Source organism: Nematolebias whitei, chromosome 1 (genome assembly GCF_014905685.2).
Source record: "Nematolebias whitei isolate Nwh7 chromosome 1, NemWhi1, whole genome shotgun sequence".
NCBI lineage: Eukaryota > Metazoa > Chordata > Actinopteri > Cyprinodontiformes > Rivulidae > Nematolebias > Nematolebias whitei.
In genome coordinates this window covers 45,769,055-45,792,051 of record NC_056498.1, presented here as the reverse complement: position 1 = coordinate 45,792,051, position 22,997 = coordinate 45,769,055, and the positions used below count along the sequence as shown (strand labels likewise).

Genomic DNA, 22,997 nt, shown 5'->3' with positions numbered 1-22,997 from the left:
GCCGCTTGGCCTCCTCCTAATTGCTGACAGATTTGATTTTTCCATATCAGCAGGAGCTGTGTTTGTGGCCTTTGGATCAAGGAATCACTCGTCCCGTCTCCCCACCGCCACCTTTTTATGTCCCTTCCTTTCCCCTAAATCCTCCTGCTCCTTTGCCTCTTTCATCTAAAGAGATTTTGGTTCCATTTAAAGAAGTTTTCAGCAAGTGACCGGGATTATGCAGCTCCACAAAACCTGGGCCTGATCTTTGTTCGGAAGAGTAACCCGTTAGTACTTGAAGTATTCTTTGTTTGACTGACCCTAATGTTAGGATAACGGTAAGTAAATGTCACATAGTGAAATAAAATACATTTTCTTTAATCTTTAAAGATCTGTAGCTAAAATTTTAGATGCATGACTTAAAAAGAGCCCAAACAAAAAAGCTGAACTCAGGAAAAAACAGCTGTCGATATCGTGCAGCATAAAAGGAGTAAAGTTCTAAGGGGAAATGATAAACACTATCTTACCTGTTGTAGATAACTACGGACAACCCAATATTAGAGAATTAGAGTTTAAGTGTAGTAGTTAACTGTAAAGACAAGTCTAAGTCACAAGAACAAAGCCATGTTTCACTGCAGTGTCACAGAGTTCTTTGTGTTTGTGTCCGGCGAGCGGCCATGTTTTCAGTGGCCAGTTTTTGAAAATCAACATATTTATGTGAGCACAGTTTGCAAACTGCTTTCGCCACATTTCTGATTTATGTAACTAAAGCACTCTTCAGTTTGAACGAATATCTGTGTAGATTTTGACCTGGTCCTGGTCCTGCAGGTGTCGACAAACAGCTCTATTTACAGAAACTAAACTGAAATAGGTTTGAGACAGCCACACCTATTTAGAGATTAATTTAATAGCACAATATTTTTCAATATGCTCAAAATTCAAGTCTAACCCCCACATTTACCATGAAACATTGGTTCAGTCAGCACTATTTCTCTTTCTTCGTGAACAAATCCATTCCACATGATTAACAGGAGAAAACTCAAACCACTAAAAGTCCACTCCAGGTTTTCCTGGTTACTTACGACAACTCACCACGCCACACGCAGTGTTTCCTCAAGGTCACTTGGCTTGGCAGGGCGCTCACGGGCACCCGCTTCAAATGTTATCAGCCATTAAATGGTCGTTATTAGTTGTTATCATCCCCATATGTAGCGGTCAGACTGCCCCTCCTGTACCTCCTAGTGGGTTTAAAGGTACGTTGTTAGCGTTGTTAGCGCTCATAATAGGCTCACGGTAAAAGGTCTTGGTTAGGTTTAGGCACAAGGGTAAGGGGGTTAAGTTTAGAATTGGTCCTCTGGGTCAGGTGTAAGGTTAAGTTTAGGAAAAAGGTACATAAGCTAAAAATAATAACAACAACAAAAAAAACCCACTTCCTGGTTTACCCCCGTGCGACGCTGCCTATTATCAGCGATAATAACATACCTTTCAACCTACTAGGAGGTAGGTGGGACAGTCTGACCGCTACATATGGGGATGATTACAACTAATAATGGCTGATAACATCCGAGGCCGCTGTCACGGGGCGAGGAGGGAGCGACATCGCTGTATTGTGCGCTAGCTTAGCGCTAAGTTCGTTCCTGCAATTTTTTACTGGGAGGGGGGGGGAGGCTTCATGAGAGAAGCATTCATTCAACCTTTATTTCTACAGGTTAATTCCATTGAGCCTGCAGGACTCATTTACAAGAGAGACCCGAGTTTAACAAAGAATGATGACAACAGTAGAACACAAACAACAAGAAAAGACAATCATAAAGGATGCGTTCAAATTATTATAATTTTTTTTTACATCTGTGGCATCTTAGCTAGCGTGTCTATATTGCCTGCCGCTAACTTAACGCTACATTTATAGGCAACAGTTATTGACCGGGGTGGTGATTAGGATGTGTGAGAGAAGCTCTATTCACACAAGGAGAGCTGTTGGTCAGGCTACTTCTTTTTGTGCCATCAACTCTAAAATAGTTATTATAGACGTTTAACAACCTGTTAAATACACCAGAATGTAGGAAATGGCATCTACTTTATTCAAAATTTTCTGTGAGATTACCCCAAGACACCCCCCCACCACCACCACCAGTGTGCCCCCTCCCCCACATTACAAATGCTTCTGACTCCAGTGGCTCAGGGAGGAAACATCCTTTAAAGACCCTCGACCATCAGTATGTTGAACGTTGTGCCTCCGCTCAGTGACGAGACTTTGATGAATTGTTTCCCAAGAACTAAACTACTGTATGATTAAACTTTAATTAACGCTTTTGCTTTTCTCAAACAGCAAGTGTTGTTTTTGTGGTCTCCTAATAAGTGCTGGCTCTCTGGCCCGCAGGCTGCCTGTAATGAGAGCTCCCACCCCATGGGAGAGCCAGAGAGCTCCCTCTTAAAGCGCCCGAGCCCAGGAGAGCCTCCACAATCGCCCTCGCAACATTTAAAAGCTAATTATCCCAGGAACAAAAGTGCACTTCATTTTTCACTTAACACAATTAGTCATAAACTGCATTTCTGAGTTCTAAATCTACACGGGCTGCCTTTCTTTCAGCAATTATTCATAGTTTCATGTTTGTGTCACATTCAGAGTTTCAAAGCAAACATATTTTCAGTGCTGGTGTCTGTGTTAATCATCCCACCCACACATTTCATGGATTAGTCATTCACGTTGCATGAAATATGAGCCGGAGCGCAGCTCTGCCAACTACATGCATCCATATTATCCAGAATATTTCTATCAGGGTTGAAAGCGTTAGGTAGACACTATATATAGAAGGAGAGAGAGAATCAATAAATCCTAATCCACTCAACAACTGGCTGAGATAATTATGCACTTCATAAATGATTAGCAAAATACGGGAATATTTAATCCTCCTTTGCATTGATGTTCTTTAAACAACGCTTTGGCACGCCGGGGCACACGAGCATCAAATTGGCCTTTCTGCCGGAGAATGGCGTATTTGTGGTAAACCCCGTGTTTGAATGTGACCTTTTTTTTTCTTGGCAGGCATTAGAGAGGTTTTAAAGTTATTCATAATTAAAAACGGGTAACTACGTGTAAACAGATGGGAAAGGCTTAGGGTGCGGAATCAATTCACGTTTAAATTATTAACATATTGAGTTTGTTTTACCTTTTGGGTTTATTGGAACCAAAAGTGAATGTTCTAAAGAACTAAACGTCTCACAGATGAAGACACGGTTTCCCTTTATTGACAAGACACAAAAGGTATTCAGGGGTAAACGGAGGAGGCAGGTTTTTTTTACAAATAATTCTCTTAGCAAGCCTGGATGTAGTTTTTCTAAAATACATCCAACAAATAAATCTGGTAAAACATGTCACTGTGATGTAAAGAAATCACGGAACAAAAGGTCAGAAGCCTCAAATTGCCAATCAGAGCCGTTGGCTCTGCTTAATGTCATCGGAGTGACCTTTTGTGGTCGATATGTCACAAGAACGAGACGAGTTTCAGCGATTCTCCGTCGTTGACCTGGACCTTTGTCGTCCCGCTGACAGAACGACAGTTATCAATATGCCATCAGCTCGCAGGAAGACTGACATACACTCCACGTTCCTGCTCTCTATTCAAGAACTGACGGCTGCCGCTGCAGGACTACAAACGGGGCTGGATGCACTTAAAGGGAAATTCCGGACATTTTAAAGTAGCGTTCTGTGGAACGTTGACACGAGATTAATTTGTGTTGTTGATGGGACAAATAATTAAAGTGTGACAGAAGTGACGAGCTAAAAGCTGGTCCAAATCGAGCCGAGACGACTTGCGTCAAAGGTACAGATCACCTCGGGGATGAACTTTGACGTGTTTGTACTGTGCATGGAATAAGTGTTGAATTATTCTTAAAGATATACATTTTGTTTGTTGGGGTAGGTGCTAGTTGTTGTTGATTTGAAATGTTAATTCATTAAATAGTGTTAAAAAATACAGATGAAACCAAGGCTGTGGAAGCTGGGGTGTGGAGGGTGCTGCAGCACCGTCTAATAGACGCCAAAGGACATGGACGTCCAAATAGGTTGTTAAAAAAAAGGAATAAAAACTGGAGGCAGGTGTGGGCGCTTCACCTTTCCCACCCACATTTTGATGTTGTTGGTACCGGGAGTCGAACCAGCGACCTTCCGATCACAGGCCAACCTTCTCTGGCCTCTGCGCCACCACTCCCTCAGGATGAGGCGCTCCGAGGCCGTGCGTCGTCTCGCTGCTCCGTTAAACGCTCTCGTTTCTAAAAGCACGTTTATTTTTTACACCTAGCTGTCGATACTCACAAAATAAAATAATCGCAGCTGCACTTGATTTTACTGAGGAACGTAAAGGTGATGAATAAAACGTGTCTGTAAATGACTCGTTTCCCCTGCAGGAATCACAATGTGCTGTAATCATGTTTAAAGGCAGCGGCTTCAGTGTTACTCTGATAAATCTGCTGTGAATATGAAACACTGAGCAGTGGAAGCGTCAGACACAAAATGAGAACAGGATGTTGTCGTAGCTGCAGAGAAAAACCCGTGTGGGCTGCGTCTTTGTGTTTCCCGGAGCAGAAACATCACATTAGCAGTTCCTACAAGGACCGTCCTACACACATCAGGCTGTTCGCTTTTATACCCGTTCTCCTGGAAGACGTCAGAAAACACATTTTTCGGCTCATATGTGACATTCAGGCTGCAACACGAGCTAAACTTTAGTTGTTTTTAATCGCCCTTCTTGCAGGAAGTTTCAGTAAATAATCCTGGATCTACAGCGGATTAACTTTAGTCAACTCGATGGCCAACACTGACGGCTGAAGTTTGAACGCACATACATGGCTAAATTTTAGCTGATTTTACAGCTAAAATGACGTGGTAGTAGCCGAGAGTCATTCGCACCCCACGCTCTGAGCGCTTCAGTTTGCAGCTGTTTCTCAACAAAATGATTTTGATTTAAAACTCTGGTGTGAACATCTCAACGCTGTTTGTTTCTAACAAAGTAAAGTCAGATCGTCTGGACGGATAAAAAATAAATTATTGAAACGTTTCGTCTTTTATCCAAAGGACTTCTTCAGTCTGAGAAGCTGCAACAAACTGAGTCTTATAAATACTGTAGCACCTTCTCATGGTGGATCAACCAGAGTGCAAATCAAAGATCCAGTCCCCCGGCACAAACAGTAATGTTGTGTATGTTGTTCAGTGTCAGGAGGGTGATCAGTCTTACATCGGGGAAACTAAACAGCCACTGGCCAAAAGGATGGACCAGCACAGAAGATCAACATCATCAGGCCAGGACTCTGAGGTCTACACTCATCTCCAGGCCAGCGGTCACTCTTTCAGGGATGAAGATGTTCACATCCTGGACAGAGAGGAACGATGGTTTGAGAGAGGAGTAAAGGAGGCCATCTTTGTGAAAAGAAACCGTCCATCATTAAACAGGGGCGGAGCCTCCAGGTTCAACTGTCCCCCTCTTACAATGCTGTGATTGCTAGTATCACTCAGCCCTCTGTGAACAGTAAACAGCCATCAGGTGCTAATGATCCATTGTTAGGCTGATGGTCCTTCTTGACCATGTGATCAGCTGGTTCTGGTTGTCAGCAGCAAACTGGTTGATCCACTCTGAGAAGGTGCTATTTAAGAGACTGAGCTGAATACAGCACCTCAGACTGAAGAAGTCCTTTGGATAAAAGACGAAACGTTTCTACAAGTCCAGAAACTGTCCAGATGACCTGACTGAAAAATGTTGGATTGTATACCTGGATTATTGAGCATGGACTTTGTTGTTTTCAACCAGTTTGACACAACTCAACAAGGAAGAGGGCGGGCAATGGAGGAGGGGCGTGCCAAAGAGACCATCTTATCACAAGCAGAACTGGTTTGTTCCACTTTGGAGTAAACTGTTGGGGGAAGAAACAGTTTTGTTGTTGTGTTTCCTTGACTGATGAAGCCTTCTGGATGGAAGGTGAAATGTTTCAGCACAAAAAAAAAAAAACTGTCCAGATGACCTGACTGAAAAATGTTTGCATCAACAAGTTTTTTTTTAAGCGTCCAGAGGACCTGACTCAACTTTGATTGTTCTACTGAGCATGCATCAGGATATGTTTGTTTGTTTATCTGTTTGTTTGTTTCACCGGCACGTTTAAAGTCTACGAGGTGGATATCCAGAGGTTTAGGGAGTCGCCGGCTGACTCGTTGCCCCGGCTCAGCGACCCCGTTTCAGCGCCGCCCGTCACGCGGCGATCGCACATCTGCTCCCGTAAATCACAGGAAGCATTCCTGCGAGCGGAGCGGCGCTGATTTGTGTTCTGTTCTCCTTCGTTTTTGATTAAAACTCGTCTGTGATCTAACGGCTCCTTCGCCTAAAAGCTCTACCTTCTAAATCAGTCATCCCAAACCTGCAGCGCATTAAGGCCGGCGCTGACATCACCGCAGGTTCCACTCCTTCACCGGGCCGGTGCCGAGACGAGCACAGAACCCTGAACCAGTCTTTAATAAATGTAATGCAGCATGTAAGCTAAATTTAAACCAGGTGTGGGGCGCACTCGACATGTGGACCCAGAAGTACCGGACAGCGTCTTTACCTTCCTCATGTTTATGACGTGATGATGTATGGACGCTCCTAAAGAGGAGTCTAATATGGTGCACAGGTGATGTTGGAATGCAGGTTTGGGGTTTTATGTCTAGGAGAACCTGCGCTGCGTCCTCGTGGTCCTGCAGAGGGTCACACACCAACGTGTTCGACTTGTTGTCAAATTAAGGACGGGTGTCACGACCCGGCTTGTCTCTCTGCGCGCCTCGGCTCGTTATTCCACCCCACTCAACCTGACGCCGCTGATCACAACGGATCATAAAATATTCCCGAGCAGGAATGTGCGTCGGGATGGAACCGATTCATCATGGCCGCCGAGCCGTCGACCTGCAGCTATTGGAGACTCGGACTGGGCCTTCAGTTTGGACCCGGACTTCCAGGGATCAGTTTGCTGCTCACATTTATACGTTAAAGGTGAACCAAACAAACCTGAAGACAGAGCTGTTTAACTTTGTTCTGAGAATGCTGAGTCAGCGTTCAGTTTCCTGTTTGTCCTTTATTTCATCTACACCCCCCCCCCCCCACACACACACACACACACACGTTTACCATGAAATATTAGTTCACCCAGCACTGCTTTTATTTCTTCGTGGACAAGTTATTCCACTTGATTAACAGGAAAATGCTCAAACACTAAAAGTCCACTCCAGGTTTTCCTGGTTACCAACAACTACTGCTCACGAGGGGAGGAGGGGGAGTCATCTCTGTTTCGCGAGCTAGCTTAGCGCCACCTTAGTGCTAGCAGTTGTTGACGGGGGTGGGGGGTTAGGATGTGAAAAAGAAGCAGCACACTACCTCTGTAGCATCTTAGCTGCTAGCTTAGTTCTACGTTACTTCTGGCTGTTTTTGACCTGGGGGGCGGGGTCTAGGATGCTTGACAGAAGCGGCACATGCTCTATTCACACAAGGGGAGCTGTTGGTCAGGATACTTCTTGTTTTTCTCTAAAATAGTTGTTGAATCAAGTGTTTATTTATGGAGGAAAACGTAGATGTTCAGCAACCTGTTAAAATACACCAGAATGCAGGAACTGGCTTCTACTTCATCCCCCCCCCCACACACACACACACACACACACATTACAAATGCTTCTGGTTTATTTTGTACCTTTTTTTCATTCAAACTACTTCTGCAGACTTTCTGCTGTTTAACCAAACATTTATCAAAACGTTCAGCTCGATCAAAGTTATCCTTCTCTCTCTAAAAATATTTAACTTTATTTAAAATGAAAATCCCTTTGATCACTCCTGAATCAATTTGATCTTAAACTTGCTTCAGCTGCTGGCTTGGTTTTTATCTTCTTATGCTACATTTAGCTTTTAGCTACAGCCTTTAGCTGGGTGGTGCAGTTGATAGAGCTGCCGCTTCTCAGTGATAAGGTCACCGGTTCAAATCCCAGCCGGGGGCCTTCATGGGTGGAGTTTGCATGTTCTCTCCGTGCTGCGTGTTTCTCCAGGTACTCCGGTTTCCTCCCACAGACTAAAAACATGCATGTTAGGCTGATGGTGACTCTAAACTGTCCGTAGGTGAGAGAGAGAGTGGTTGTTTCTTGTTTGTCTCCATGTTTCCCTTTCGGCTGTTGTTTTTCTAATCTTTGCTACAATTATGCTAACTTAGCTACTGTTCTGCTGCTTTTAGTTTTCTCTTCTGCTCATTTCACCCTCTAGTTTGCTAGCTTTAGCTTTCAGCTACATCCAGTTTTGTTCTGTTTTCAGCTCCTGTTCGGCTTGTTTTAGCTTTAATAATTAAATCATTTCTTTCCAACAGACGTCGTTCCTTCAGATGAAACTTATAAACCTCAGTGGTGCGGCCATGTTGTTTGTAGAGAGAGGAGGCCGTGACCTTTGACCTGCTGACTGAGGCCTGTAGAGGCTGAGATGGAGCTCATTTCTCTGAGCACTGCACAGTCTGACCTTCAGGGTGAATCTCCTGTGAAATCTGTCAGCTGTCTGAGATGTTTTTCACTCGTAAATAACGTTTCTCTCTGAACAACGAGCGGCTCCACATAGTTTAGAAGCGTTTCACAGACTGAGGTTATTGCTGATGTCTTTCCGTCTTGGCGTTGTGTTAATGTACACCTGGAACTAGTTTTATTTTTGTTTCTGTTTTATAATTAACAACTCGGTGGAATCTGTTGTGTTTTTGTTCACCTCAGGTTAGAGCTGAGTCGTTTCAGGACCAGACCACTTTGTAAAAACCTGGAACTGGACGAGGAGGAACTTTACTGCATCAACCGTTTATTTGACCATATTCTAAAACCTGAAGCCGCAGTAAACATCTGCAGATACGTCGTTCAGATGCAGCACACAGCTGCTGTTTGGTGAGAGGGAGGACGGTAACGTGTGAATGCCTGAATATAGCTTAATTCAAAAAGGTCGGCTTAAATAAAGAACAAATGGGCCCAAAAGGATGAGATTAAAAGTAGGACTCTGGATGTGTAACATCTGCAGCCATTAAAGCTGGTTCACAGCGTCACGTTTAATATCGGCCTCGTGTAACGTGGATGTAAAAGCAGCGTCGAGAAGCCCAGATGTATTCTGTCCCATCAGACACATTTTTGTGCAGCCTAATTTTTCTCCAAGCCCAGAATTTCATTCAGAGATGTTCTCCAGATAAAAGCAATAATCTCAGCGTGATGGATGGCCCAGCCACAGCCCCGGGCCGGCGGTGTGTGCACGCCGCTCCGGTTGCCGGGAGTGATAAAACCAACACGAGCAGGTGTGTTGGTTTAGATGCACTTGTCAGGAGAGGTGGCAGCCATGTCTGTGTTCAGTGGAGTGAGCCTCTTATCTCCACCTCCATGTCCCACTCATGAGACAAAAGCACTTCCAGTGTTTGTACCATTTACTCCTTCTCAAGTAAGAGCGCACACGCACGCACGCACGTACACACACACACACACACAGGATGGATCAACACAAATAGCCGTATCACATCGTGGAATGGTCTTACTGGTAAATCTGTATTTGGTTTTAAAAAAGATGAACAATTCCACTTTCTTTATTGACCTGATTGATAAATTAAATAAGATGTGAAAATCAAAGAGCTTTTAAAACTGTAAAACAATCTCGTGCCTTTTTTCTGTTTTTTTTCTTTTGTACCTTTTGAATTTTTCAGGATTTTGAATAAACTAAATACAAAAATAAATACATAAATAAATAATCTGCAGATATTTCAAAATGACTGATTATAATTTTTCATTGATTATATTTCTTTCTAAAGATGGATGACGCTTACATGCTAGGCTAGAAAACTAAAAAAAATCATAATTCATTCATCCGTAGATGTTTATACATGTGGTCATAATATTATTTATCATATTTATATTAAGTCAAAATCAAAAGACAACAAATAAAATCAAAAAGCAGCATAAAAACAAATAACTTGGGAATGTGACATTAAACATAACAGTTAATATCAATGAACATGACTAAAACAAGTAACATTATTATTATTATTATTAATACTAATAATAAAGTGCATACACAAAAACAGAACTCTTAAGTTAAATATTTCTATAGTGAAGTTCATGAAGTAACTTTGAGGAACTCAAACAGAATTTAAAGAAAACTACAGTGTGAATGCTTATTGCTGAAGAACTTGCTGAGAAACAGCTGAAATTAGTTAAAAACATGCTGAAATGAAAGAACCTAAATTAGCAGAAAGAACACATTTTTGCTGAATTGGGTTTAAATAAACAGAAATTAGCACAAAAATGAGGAAATTAGCTAAAAACGTGCTGAAATTAGCAAAAAATAGCTTAAAAGTAGCCAAAAATCAGAAAGAAGCTTTTAGGGATTCAAGGTTCGTTGTCGTTCACATCACATGTGGTACATGAGGCGGAACGAAATTGTGTACTTAAACTCCCAGAAATAAGCAGAAAGAGCTGAAATGAGCTAAAAAATGGGGAATTTACTGAAGAAGAAAAAAACACTAACATTAGCATAACAGCTAAATTGTAGCTGAAATAGAAAAAACTAAAATTAGCAGGAAAAAGCTGAATGGAGCATAACAAGCTCAAATTAGCAGAAATGAGTTAATTAGGCTGAAAGGAGCAAAAATTACCATGAAAAACTTGAATGTATCTGAAAACAGCTCAAATTAGCTAAAACTAGCTGAAAAGGTAGAACAATTTTAAATTAGCAGAAGAAAGCAGAAAGAACATGTTAGGCTGAAAGAAGAACAAATGAGCACAGAAAAGTGGAATATATCTTTTAAAAAGCTGAAATTAGCAACAACACAAAAACAGCTGAAAAGTAGCTAAAAACGCAAAAATTACCAGCAGGAAGTGGAGAGAGCACGTTTTTTCTAACTTAAGCTGAAAAAAGTTGAGATCAGTGCAAAAAATGTGGAATTAGGTGAAAAAGCTTAAATTAGCATAGAAACAGCTAAATAGTAGATGAAATAGTAGAAAAAGCTAAAACTAGCAGAAGTAAGCTGAAATTAGCAGAATGAAATTAGAAGAAGCACAAAAATGTTTTAGTGCACAACTGATGAAAAAATAGCTGAAATTAGCTTAAAGTGGCTGAAAAAGTTTAAATTTACTAATTGGCTTTTATGTTTGTGAATGTTTCTGTAAAGTCCTGAGACAACTTTGATGTGATTTGGTGCTTTATAAATAAACTGAATTAAATTTGCAGAAGGAAGCTGAAGCAGAACAAAATGTGAAAGGAGCAGGTTGTAAACAGATCTATTTTGAAGGATGCAAAGTGAGTTCAACTCATTTGTGAGAAAAAAAAAATGTCAGAAAAGGCTAAATATTTCAAAAAGCTAAAGCTGCACCAACACCAAAAGTCACAGCAGGATTGTCCTGAAAGAGCCGAACGTTTTGATTTATTTGTTGAAATATCGTAAAAACTGCGGAACGAGAGTCGCGCTGGAAAACGTACAAAGAAAAATGGATCACGACATGCTTCATAAACATTCACACAATAAATATTAATCTTTGTTAATCACAATTTGGTGGTTTCAACAGTGACGGTGGTTGAGGTTCAGAAAGCCTTCGTGTTTTATTCATAGGGTGGGTCGATCAGGAAGTGACGTCAGAGCCGGAAGTAACGCGCTCCTCTGTTGGTCGGCGAAGAGCCGCTAAAACAACAACAAGCGGTACAACTCCACTTTCAGGCGTTGTAGCCTGGAAAAGTACCACATGAATGTATTTATGGCGGCCGTCTCTGCCGAGCTGAAGTGCTGAATGTCCGTCCGGTGTCGAACAAAGTGAATGTGAGGTAAAAACAGCTCGTGATGCTAAACGTTAGCTTAGCTGGTCGCTGTGAGAGAGATGCTACATGTTAGCTTAGCTGATAGCAGCTAACAGCCTGAAGGCGCCAGAGCAAAACTTCACAACCTGGATTTGTTGTAACAGTGAAGGGTTTAAGTTACTTTGTAACAACATTTGTTTATGTTAGTCTGATGAGTAACGATTTATGGTGACGAAGATGCTCTTTTAAAGAAAAACCACGTTTATTTTGTTTGGTTTGCTAGGAAGAAAAGGCATTTATTTTAGATAACTATCATGTAATCCTAGTCCATCTGTATTCTAATCTGTGGGTGGTATCGATTTTGTAGCTTCAACTTTAACATCCACAAACAAAGCCTGTTAGCTAAATAATTTGTGAATTACTTAATGTATTTACATTTATCTTTCAGGGTTTAGTAATTGTTTATACAAACGCACCCTATTAGTTTTGTAGCCAGTCTAATTCAAGATGGCGGTCACAGCCAATCGATCGTAGTTTAAATCAGTTTTAGACATGGACCTGTGGCTTGACGTGGTAGTAGCTGAGAGTCTCACATCGTGCTGTTTGAGGTTTGACTGAAATGGCTGCGACCGTATCATGAAGTGCAGCGGGCGACATGCATTCCTCAGGCTGTTCTGTGTTTTTGACTTTATCTCGTTTTCACTCCAGTTTTATGTTAAATTAACTCCCCGTCCTTGAACAGTCTTAATATAAAGGTTTCAGAGGAACTGGAACAAGTCCTGGAAAACATTCAGCTGCTTTGTTTGTCTCCTGCAGATGACTCAGCGGTGGCTTGGACATCTGTGATTCAACTAAAGATGAACGAGACGTGCGCCGCCCGTCAGACTTGTCACTGCTTGTTGTCGTAGCAACGCACCGACGTCGTGAATCATGACTGTTGCACATTGTACTCACCGAAACAACTAACTGCAGAGAAGTAAAATAATAAAGTCGTGGTGAATGGATTTCAGATAAGACCGGCGCTAAGCATGTCTCTGGGCGAGCAGTCTCACAAGTGGTTTCCGACCCATGTCCAAGCCACGGTTCTGCAGGCGACCGGTTTACAACCCAAAGGCAAAAACGGCACCAACGATGCCTACACCATCATCCAGCTGGGCAAGGAGAAATACTCCACATCTGTAGCGGAGAAGACGGCTAACCCCGTTTGGAAAGAGGAGGCCTCGTTCGAGTTGCCGGGTCTTCTGTTGGAGGGGAACCCTGAAGTTTACGAGCTGTGCCTCACCGTGATGCATCGCTCCTTAGTCGGGATGGACAAGTTCCTGGGTCAGAAATTCATCAACCTGAATGAAATCTTTGATAATAAGGAGAGAAAGAAAATTGAGTAAGTATTGTTTTGTGTAATTTAAGGTCCTGTAGATCAACGGTTCCTACAGGTTTCACCTTCTGATCTCAAAAATATGAGTTTTAGAGACTTGTGACTCGTCTGTCGCCCCTTGAAGAACAAAAATGATCCAGTTGAACCATTTCCCTCTTTTGGAATTCATTTAAAACTATTTTTATGTTTTGTAGCAATAATGACAAATATACATGATCTGGAATCAGTTTTGTGTTTAAAATGACACGTGTCATCTTAAACCGCCTCGGTTGGTGGATCAGGACCCACGATGGAGTCCAGACCCCGACCCTGGACTTACTGTAGATCACTGAACCCATCTTTAGTTTAATCCTCCAGAATAAAGTCATTAAAATAAAAAAAGAGCACCCTGAAAGGATGAAAATAAACCACAAACATTTCTACAAAATGTAAAAACATTTAAGAATTTATAAATAAATATATTTATCACTAATATTTGGACCATTGAAGTTGAAAGTTTAAATATTCACGAATATTTTGGTCACAAGTGGATTAGAGTGGATTGATTAATCTGGTCTCATTCAACAAGCGCTCATCTCATATTAAAGGGATAGTTCAGATAATCTGAGTGGAGTTGTCACTTGCAGTAAAAATCACAGATTATCTTTAGTTTGAAACGTTAAAGTTCTGAGACGAGCTAACAGCTGATCTGAGCCGCCCCGGGTCCAAAGTGTTTGTTTTTAAATCGGTGCTTTCTTTGTTCCTCTGAGCAGATAAATAGTTGAATAAACCAATTCTTTAAAGAGGCGTGTGTGAAGTTTTAAACCGTGTGAGCGGTTGTCACTCAGAGTATGAGCTGGGCACTACTCTCAGCTACAACCACACCGACTTTTACCGTAGAATCAACTAAGTGTAACCGTTTTGATTTGACTCAAAGGAGTTTGTTTTTCTCATTTTGTGACTTAACGTTTACATTTCCACCTCGTTGCAGGTTTTTGTTGTTAAACTCTTACTGACCTACATTGTTGAGATTCGTGGCGGTTGAAGTGAAACAAGTGGAGCTGGACGAACGTGTCCTGTAGCCGCTCCTTTTGCTTGTTCCCTCCAGAGGAACCGGGTTTGGATCGAACTGAGACCTTTGAGAAACGAGTGATCGGCTGTTGGTGTGGAAGCTGATCTGTGCTGGACGGTTCCACCTACAGTACCGCCTTCATACCAGATATTAATTAAAACTGTCAAACGAAACGTTTCAAACTGATAATCTGACCCAAACAAAACAAACCCGCCCGGCTAAAGGACAAACACTGAGGACTGAACACCCTCGGCTCGTTTGTCTTTTATATTTTTCAATATATTTAACTTTACTTACAAATACTTTTTCATAAAAGTACTCTGAGATCTCTTCCCTGAAAACCGTTCTCTTTATAATCTGCTTCAGCAAACTGATCATTCAATTCCAATTTTAGCTGGTCTTCTGTTACTTTTAGCTGGCATTTTGCAACTTTTAGCTAGTTTTATGCTTCTTTTAGCTGGCATTTTGCTGTGTTCAACTAGCCCAGTGCTACTTGTAGCTGGCCTTAGGTTTCTTTTAGCTCGCCCTAAATTACTTTTGGCTCACCATTTGCTGCTTTTAGTTAGACTTATTCTACCTTTAGCTGGTGTTATGCTACTTTTAGCGAGCAGTATGCTACTATTAGCTGGCCCTATGTGCCTTTTAGCTAGTTGTTTTTAGCCACCGTCCGTTACCTTTACCTTTTGTTCTTGTTTCAGTTTTCTGCCTTCTTTAGCTGTAACAACTCAGTTTCAGCCTCTTCGGTAATCCTCAGCTCTCGAGTTTATCTGAAGCTACGATCGTGTTTTATTTGAGGCGCTGGTCTCGGCTGTTCAGGTTTACGTCACCGTTCAGCTAATGACGGTTAATTAACTTCATTTGTAGATTTATTTTGAGGACCACTAGAGGGATCCTGAGTACCACCGGTGGTCCTTGTGCCACAGTTTGAGAACCCTGGGTCCTACGTTAAACTAACAGGAACCGTCTGACCCGACTGGGTCTGGTGTTGATTAAACCCGTCTCGGCCTGGACCGACACCAACACGTTTCCTCTGGGCCCATTAGTCGGGAGAATCTCAATAAGTTCTAATCAGCGTTGTGCGGCTCGTATTTATTTAGGTGTTCTGAAGTGATGCGCCCCGAGGCGCTGCACCTCCGCTCCTCCAATCCCAGCACCGCTGCCAGGCTCGGCAAGACCAGGACCCCTCGGTACCAGGTCCACGCTCCACAGCGGGTCTGTGTCCTCCTCATGGAGGAGGAAACGCCGGCGCTGATATCTGAGCAGGCGGCCCGTAATTATCGTGCACCTGTGTTTGTTGATGATGAGGAGTTTCCCAGCGGTCCGGCTCTGAGTGGGAGCGTTGTGGTTCCAGTACAGGAGGAGGGTTTATCTTGGCCTTGGAGGCGCACGTGAGGCGCAGCGTGCTGTGGCTGCCGAGCCACTTCAGCACGGCGCTCAGCCTGGGAACCGGACCCAGAGGGCCTTTGATGGGTGGACTCCCCGGTCGGAGCCGCTGCTGAAGCCAACACCAACACGGAGCTGGAGGCCGAGGCTCTTCCAGAAGCTTCCACAGAACGTTTTCAACTTGACGGTCCTTAATTAAAACAAAACAAAAGTCTGGTGTTATTTTAGCCTCGCCCAGATCGAGGAGGATGAGCGAGGTGGAACAAACGTCTAAATACCGACGGAGAACTTTACAAACTCTCGTTCCTCCCTGGCCTCGGCCACAAGCCCTTTAAACGCCACAGCCAGTCTCATTAGTCTGTAAGAAGTGCGGCGGGGCGCTCTCATGTGGTTTCAGCTGCTCGTTCTTACATTTCTGAACAAAAGTTCTGCTTTATTTTGATCTCAATAAAGACTTGAGCACCTCTCAAACAAGAAAACTGAAGTTCCAGCTCGTCCTGGTCTTTAACTGGAAACACCCGCGCGTTTACACGACCTTTAAATCTGCTCGCAGTCGTTTCTGCTGCCACTTGAATGAAGAAGTCCCGAGGCTGCGTCACACGTTGGTTTTATATTGAAAGGCAATAAAACAGGAACCGCACGTCGCTCGAATAATGAAACGCTCCAGACTGTCCGTTAGCTTCAGCTGCTTCAACTATAGAAACTATTTGCATAAAAAAATCACCGTACGGAGCCCAGCAGGTGCCTGAGATCAACGACCGCGTTAACGTTTTTATTTTACTTTTAAAGGAGAAACAAAACTATTATCTGTTAGACAGTTTGTATTGTTTGAAAAAATAAAAGTTTAGTTTTTAATCCAGGTTTTAATAAATCGTGTGAATGTTTTTGAATCAGTCACTCCGTGTGTTTTTCAGCATCTTTCTCATTTCAGTTTTCAAACTTTCAACAAATCAAAACTTTCAGCTTCTTTCAGCTGTTTTGTGCTCCTTTCAGATTTTTTTCTGTTAACTACAACAATTTTGTTCTAACTTCTGCTAATTTCAGCTTGTTATGCTCCTTTCAGCTTATTTCGGCAAGTTTCAGCTTTTTCTGATATTTCAGCCACTATTTAGCTGTTTTATGCTAATTTAAGCATGCTTATTGTCTTAATTAATTAATTAGCTAATATGCTAATTTAAGAGAGATGCATTTCTTCAATCATTTTTTACTCAGCACTCTGTTTCTAAATTTCATCTGAGCTAAAGCTTCTGTCTCTGGTTTTATGTCAGCTGGTACGCGCTGGAGTCCAAACCGGGGAAGAAGAAAAAGGGGCGGGGTCAGATCCAGGTCAGCATTCAGTTCATGAGGAACAACATGACGGCCAGCATGTTCGACCTCTCCATGAAGGAGAAGCCCCGCTCGCCTTTCTCCAAACTCAAGCACAAGATGAAGGGCCGCAAGAACGACAGCGGCCTCACCGACGCCTCCTCCGCCATCTTGCCTCGCTCCGCAGCGTGCGACTCGGACCCCAGCCGGCCGCCGCTCCCCACAGAATCGCAACCGAAGCCGGACCCGAAAGTGAAAAGACCCCTGTTGTCCGGGGTCCATAAGCTCTCTGCGGCCCACTCCATGTCGGACCTGATCGGGTCCAACGTTCAACGCAAGCTGGACTCCACGGAGGAGAGCGGTGAGGAGCCAGAACACCCGAAGGACTTTCAAACATTTTCACTTGTGCTAGTGTTAGCTTTGAGCTAAAGTTCGGCTAATTTCACCATTTTACTGCTGAGGTGATAAGCTTAGCTTTTAGCTACAGTTGAGCTAATTTGGTTTTAGCTGCGTCTTTTAATTAACAGTTTTACTCGTTTAAACTTTTAGGCACGTTTTATCTAATTTAGCTTTAGCTAATGTAGCTTTTACCTACTGTTGTGCTAAGTTGATCATTTTTAGCTGAATTATTTGTTGTGAATTTGACCAATCTTTGCTATAAAGAGTTGCTTTACTGGTGTCGGCTTTTTAGTTATGATTTTGCTAAATGTATCTTTTAGCTACCAATGTGCTAATCTTAGCTTTTAGCTACCGTTGTGGTAGTTTAAAGTTTTAATTACAGCCGGTTATTTTATTTTTTCCAATTTCATCTTTTTAGCTCCTGTTTTATTGATATCTGCTTTTAGCTCTTGGTTTGGCAAATTAGTTTTACTTCTGTTTTGCTGATTTTAGCATTTAGCTCTTGAGATGCTAATCTTAGCTTTTAGCTACCGTTGTTCCTATTTCAGGTTAAAGTTTTAGCTCATTTTTGTTGCTCATTTGAGCTTTTAGCTGGTATGGTTCTGGTTTTAGCTTGTAGCTGCAGAGTCGTTTCGTGCACGTGGCTCTGGCTGCTCAACCGTCGTCTCTTCTCTTTATTTCAGATTAAAAGCTGCAGTTTTGGGTCATTCGGCTCCTGCTCTGTTTTCTGAGTGCTGCCGGTTCTTGTCGGTTGGTGCCGGTACCTCCACAGCAGATCTGGGCCGTTCTGGACTTCTTGATGTTTGAACTTTATGTTTAAATTTCATCGTTAAAGCTTCGGCCTTCTCACCGTCTGAGGCGCCGACTTTGTGGCGGTTTTAAAATTTCACCGCGCGGTTTTTGTTGGAAGAAGCCGAATTCCTCCAGTTTTAAAGCTGCGATGACGAAAAACATTTAAAGTTTCGTGTTTTCTCAAACTGTCAAAGAAAATCTCATCAAATGAACCGCACTCACGACAGAAACATCAGCTTCAGCCTTTTTATCGTGGTGTATTATTTTTCGTGAGTTTCATTAATTGTAAGTTTTCCCCCTCCAGGAGGTCCAGGTGGCCCCCACAGGCGTTCCCAGAGCGAGGTGCCGGGACTCCCGGACGGCGAGGGACACGCTGACCCTTTCACCGACATCACTCGCACCCTGCCACAGAAGTATGCCACGCTCCCACTCAATCGCAACCCGTTTGAGGGGGAGCCGGGCCAGCTGTGGGACCGGACGGAGCGCAGGGAGAAGAAGGAGAAGGTCAGCCTCCTGGAGCGCGTGACGGGGAAAAAGGAAGGCCGCAAGGCGGGCAACGGGAGCCGCTCTGGGAGCTCTGGGGACCTGCGGACCCCCAACCCTTTCAGTGGCGATTCACAAGCAGACACGAACCCGTTCTGCTCGAGCTACAGAACCAGGTGGACCTGCTTTTATTTTTAAACACAATCATGACCCACAGCTCTCGAAGCTAAAGAAACAACAAATACTGGAATCAGTCATGAACTTTGTTTTTACTTTAAACGACGTCATTGAGATATTTACCGCCGTTAATACAGAAGGTCGGTTCCTGCGGACTCAGGGTTCTGTTGGGGTCTGGACCCGACTCTGGATTTGTAAAAGCAGATTTATCTCCGTCACAAAAGCATAAAACCTGCGTGGATCCGTTAAAGCTCAGCAAACCTCAAAGGTGGAGAAGTGGCAGCCGTTTTGATCAAACCTTTAAAAACACGTTGCCTGATCTGATGGCGCTCGAGCTGCGGGTGACTCCGCTACTCCCCACAAGAGACCCGGTGTTGACCCCACGACCGTGGACAACAACATACAATCATGAAGGATGCGTACGCATTCATTTTATTTATTTATTTCAACAAGTGAAAATAAGGAAATAAAACGGTAAAAGCAACAAAACCCAGATCGTTGTAAAGTGGTGCAGAAAACTAAAGACGGTTTGTGATTGAGGAGGTTTTCTGCTAAAAGAACAGAATTAAAGACAAACAGCGACAGGACATCAGTTTTTGGTCGGGATCAATAATTAATATTAATTAAATTAATTTGTGAGTGAAAAGCTGAACTTTATTATTTATGACGTTATAGCAGACCTAAATATTCTTTCAACCCATTTTGAAACGTTTCCTTAACATCAAAGATCTTTACGTTAAAACGGTCCTTAAAGTTTTCAGTTTAACAATAATCCTCGTGGTCGCGGAGCAAAGACGGTTCCGGTCCCTCCGTCGGCCCGTCCGCGCTGAGAGCCGCAAACACTTCGTCACGTGTGGCTGGAGCTACACTCGACAAATGGGGCGGCACGTCAGAATCAAAGACGGCCACCTCCACGTGCGCGCGCGCGCGTTTCCACGTGGCAGGGCGCTCAGCTCTTCAAGCGTTCTGTCGACCAGGGTGGAGAGGTGCACGAGAGAAGTGGAGAACTACGTCAGTAGCTTTTTAGCTAGCCTGTCTGTATTGCGCGCTGCTAGCTTAGCGCTGCGTCAGTGCCAGCTGTTTTGGGGGGGGGGTCTCCTTGTATAACGGTAGGGGAAACACTGGTGTGTGTGTGAGCTTGCCTGTCCCATCATTTGATGAAACTCTGCCTTCTAGTTTTTATATTGATTAAAAGTTTAGTTCCTCACATGAGTGGGGTGGCTAAAGATGAATCTATGGGGGCTGAGGCCACCATTGACCCCCCCCGGCTCCATCACTGCACCTGGTGGTGGACAAACCGTCTCCTTCCTCTCCTGGATCTGCGTCGTTCAATCAGAACAACTGTCTGACCCAGTTGCATCTGAAACGTGTAGGTTTACTGAGGTCACCTGTTCGATTCCAGTCCAGAAAAACACTCGTCTCCAAAACTACAAACGTTCACTGTTCAATTTCCTGAGTGGTGGGGGTGGTCGGGAGTGCTGCTCCACATCTGGGTTTAAACGAGAAGCTTCGTTTCTTTCACTCGTAGATTTGAATGAAACCGAACTTCAGGTTCTCCGTCCCGCTCCTCGTCGTGCAGCGTCCGTTTCCTGTGCGACACAGGAAGTCGTTGAGCGCGGTGGCTGGGCGTTCATCAGAGTGGCTCTTCAGAGCGCTCGGGCTCCATGAGAGAAGTCTCCGAGCCGCAGTAACGAGATCCTCCGCAGAGATGGAGCGCCCAATTAAGCACTTACCTCGTCTCATGAGCAGCTCGGCCGCCGTGCGCACGGTGAGCGCTCAGGATGTTTACTGACCACAGCACGTTTGTTTTATCCTCTCGTCTTGAAGGAAACTGAAACCGTGGAGCTGCAGAGGAACGTACCCACCATGACCTTTGATTTCAATTTCTTTTGTTTCCCCAGCGACAAAAAGCAGACGGGAAACGAACCCGGTGGCCAGAAGAAGAAGAAGAAGGAGACGTTCGCCAAGAAGAACGTAAGAACGACTTCTCGTAAAGTAAATAACTAGGTAGTTCAAGGAGCGATGTTCATGTGTCACTCAGCTGTGAGCTGCATGTGCAGCGTCACAGGAACGGCCACGCGTCGCACACAAATCACAAAATGGAACAGAATGGAGATCAGTGGGGTTTTGTGGAAACAGACGAGAAACTGGATCTTCAGACGGGAAGCTCGTGGAAATAAAGCGTGAGGGTTTTCATCGTCTTCCACCCGGTGTGTGTGTGCGTGCGTGTGTGTGTGTGTGTGTGTGTGTCCACATTATATTTCAACCCCAGATCTTCCCTTGGAGCAGGCCCTGAAGGTTCTGTTTAACTTCTCACATCTGCTCCTCAACACCTGTGACCGTCAGAACCTCACGGCTCCAAACTGTTCAGCTCTGACTTATTGTTTCCACGCAACCACTGAGGCTTACTTTTTAGTCCGTCTCTCAAGTTTGGTGACAGATAACAGCTTCAACGTTTATTTTAGTCTTTTCACACTCCTTACAGTTCAGACGTCCAAGAGTTGGTTTTATTTTAGTTGTTGAGTGAATCACACTGTTGTCGTCCTGTTTATATTTATTCTGACTTCTAGCATGTTCCGTACGTTTATGGGCGCGATTCTCATCCTTCAGTTTTCAAATTATTTCAACAAATCATGAATCAAAACGTTCGGCTCTTTTAGGACAATCCTGCTCTGACTCTTGGTATTGGTGCAACTTTAGCTGTTTGAAATATTTAGCCTTTTCCGACATTTTTTCTCATGAAAATGAACTGATCTCATGTTCCATCCTTCAGTTCTTTAACATCTGTTTACAGCCTTTCACATTTTGTTCTGCTTCAGCTTCCTGCTGCTAATTTAAACTATTTTCAGCTTCTTTTAGCTAATTTCATCTGTTTTACGCTCCTTTCAGCTTTTGTTGCTATTTCAGCTACTATTTAGCTGTTTATGTTAATTGTATCCTTTTCAGCTAATTCCACTTTTTTAAAGTGATTTCATCTTTTTTCAGCTGAATGTGCTCGGTCCACTTCCCTCTGCTAGTTTAAGCTTCTTTCTGCTCCCCAGCAGTTTTCAGTCAGGTCATCTGGACAGCTTCTCTTCTGTGCTGAAACGTTTCACCTTCCATCCAGAAGGCTTCATCAGTCAAGGAAACAAACGTTTCAGCAAGAAAAAGAAACTGTCCAGATGACCTGACTGAAAATCGTTGGATTATTTACCTGGATTATTGAGCATGGACTATTTTTGTCGTCTTTCTGCTATTTTAGCTACTTTTTATTTGTGTTAGTTTTTGATCATTTCAGCTTTTTTCAAATAATTTTCACTTTTTGTGCTTCTTTCAGCTTTCTGCTAATTTCTACCTTTTCTGCTACCATTTTAGCATTTTTAGCTAATTTCCGCTGTTTTCAGATAAATTCAAGTTTTTCGTGATAACAACAAAAAAGCTTGAATCGTTTCATCTGGATCAGTTTCTTTAAGTGAGAAAAGTGTCATCCAGAGGACTTCCTGATTGTTTTTGCTACTTTCAGCCAAATTAACTTCTTAATGCTAATTTCAGCTTATGTTCCTTTCAGCTTTTTAAAAAAATTGATTTCAGTTTTTTAGCTAATTTCCTAATTTCTGTTCTAATTTCTTCTTAATTAAACCTAATTCAGCAAATGTGTTTTTTCTTCTGCCTTCTTAGGCTTGTTCTTCCATTTCAGCTACTTTCAGCTACTTTCAGCTGTTCTTCAGCAGCAACTTGGATCTTATCACAGTTTTCTTTAGATCCAAAAAAGTTCAATCTGGTCCTCTGGACATTCAAAAAAAAAATATATATATAGAAACGTTTCGTCTCTCATCCTGAAGACTTCCTCAGTCTGAGGTGCTGTATTCAGCTCAGTCTCTTAAATAGCACCTTCTCAGAGTGGATCAACCAGTTTTGCTGCTGACAACCAGACAACAGGAATGCACGTAAAGAGATCATCTTTTGATGCCATCATGGAGACTGATGAAACAATGGTCTCTTTTGATGTCACATCACTCTTTACGTGCATTCCTGTTGATGATGCAGTAGAGGTGGTCAGTTTAAGATTAAAATCAGACACCACTCTGAGCAGCAGGACCACACTTTCCACAGAACAACTGTGTCAACTCTTGAAACTGTGCCTGCAGTCAACCTGCTTCACATATGGGGAGCAATATTATAGGCAGAAACATGGGTGTGCTATGGGGTCTCCAGTTTCTCCTATTGTTGCCAACCTGTACATGGAGGAGGTAGAAAAGAGAGCCTTGACGTCCTT

The 22,997-nt window shown here is 43.1% G+C and overlaps 1 protein-coding gene across 1 annotated transcript in view; it reads left to right on the top strand.

Moving 5' to 3' along the window:
• Positions 1-11,623: 11,623 nt before the first annotated feature.
• The window catches only part of LOC119417486 (rab11 family-interacting protein 2), a gene marked incomplete at its 3' end in the record, with an annotated part of 26,722 nt that continues 15,348 nt past the window's right edge, over positions 11,624-22,997 (top strand). Inside the window, 5 exon segments of the mRNA XM_037684698.1 lie at positions 11,624-11,804; positions 12,594-13,158; positions 16,855-17,252; positions 18,387-18,741; positions 20,644-20,716. Of these exon segments, the coding sequence (XP_037540626.1) occupies positions 12,806-13,158; positions 16,855-17,252; positions 18,387-18,741; positions 20,644-20,716 (1,179 nt within the window). The 5' untranslated portion in view covers positions 11,624-11,804; positions 12,594-12,805.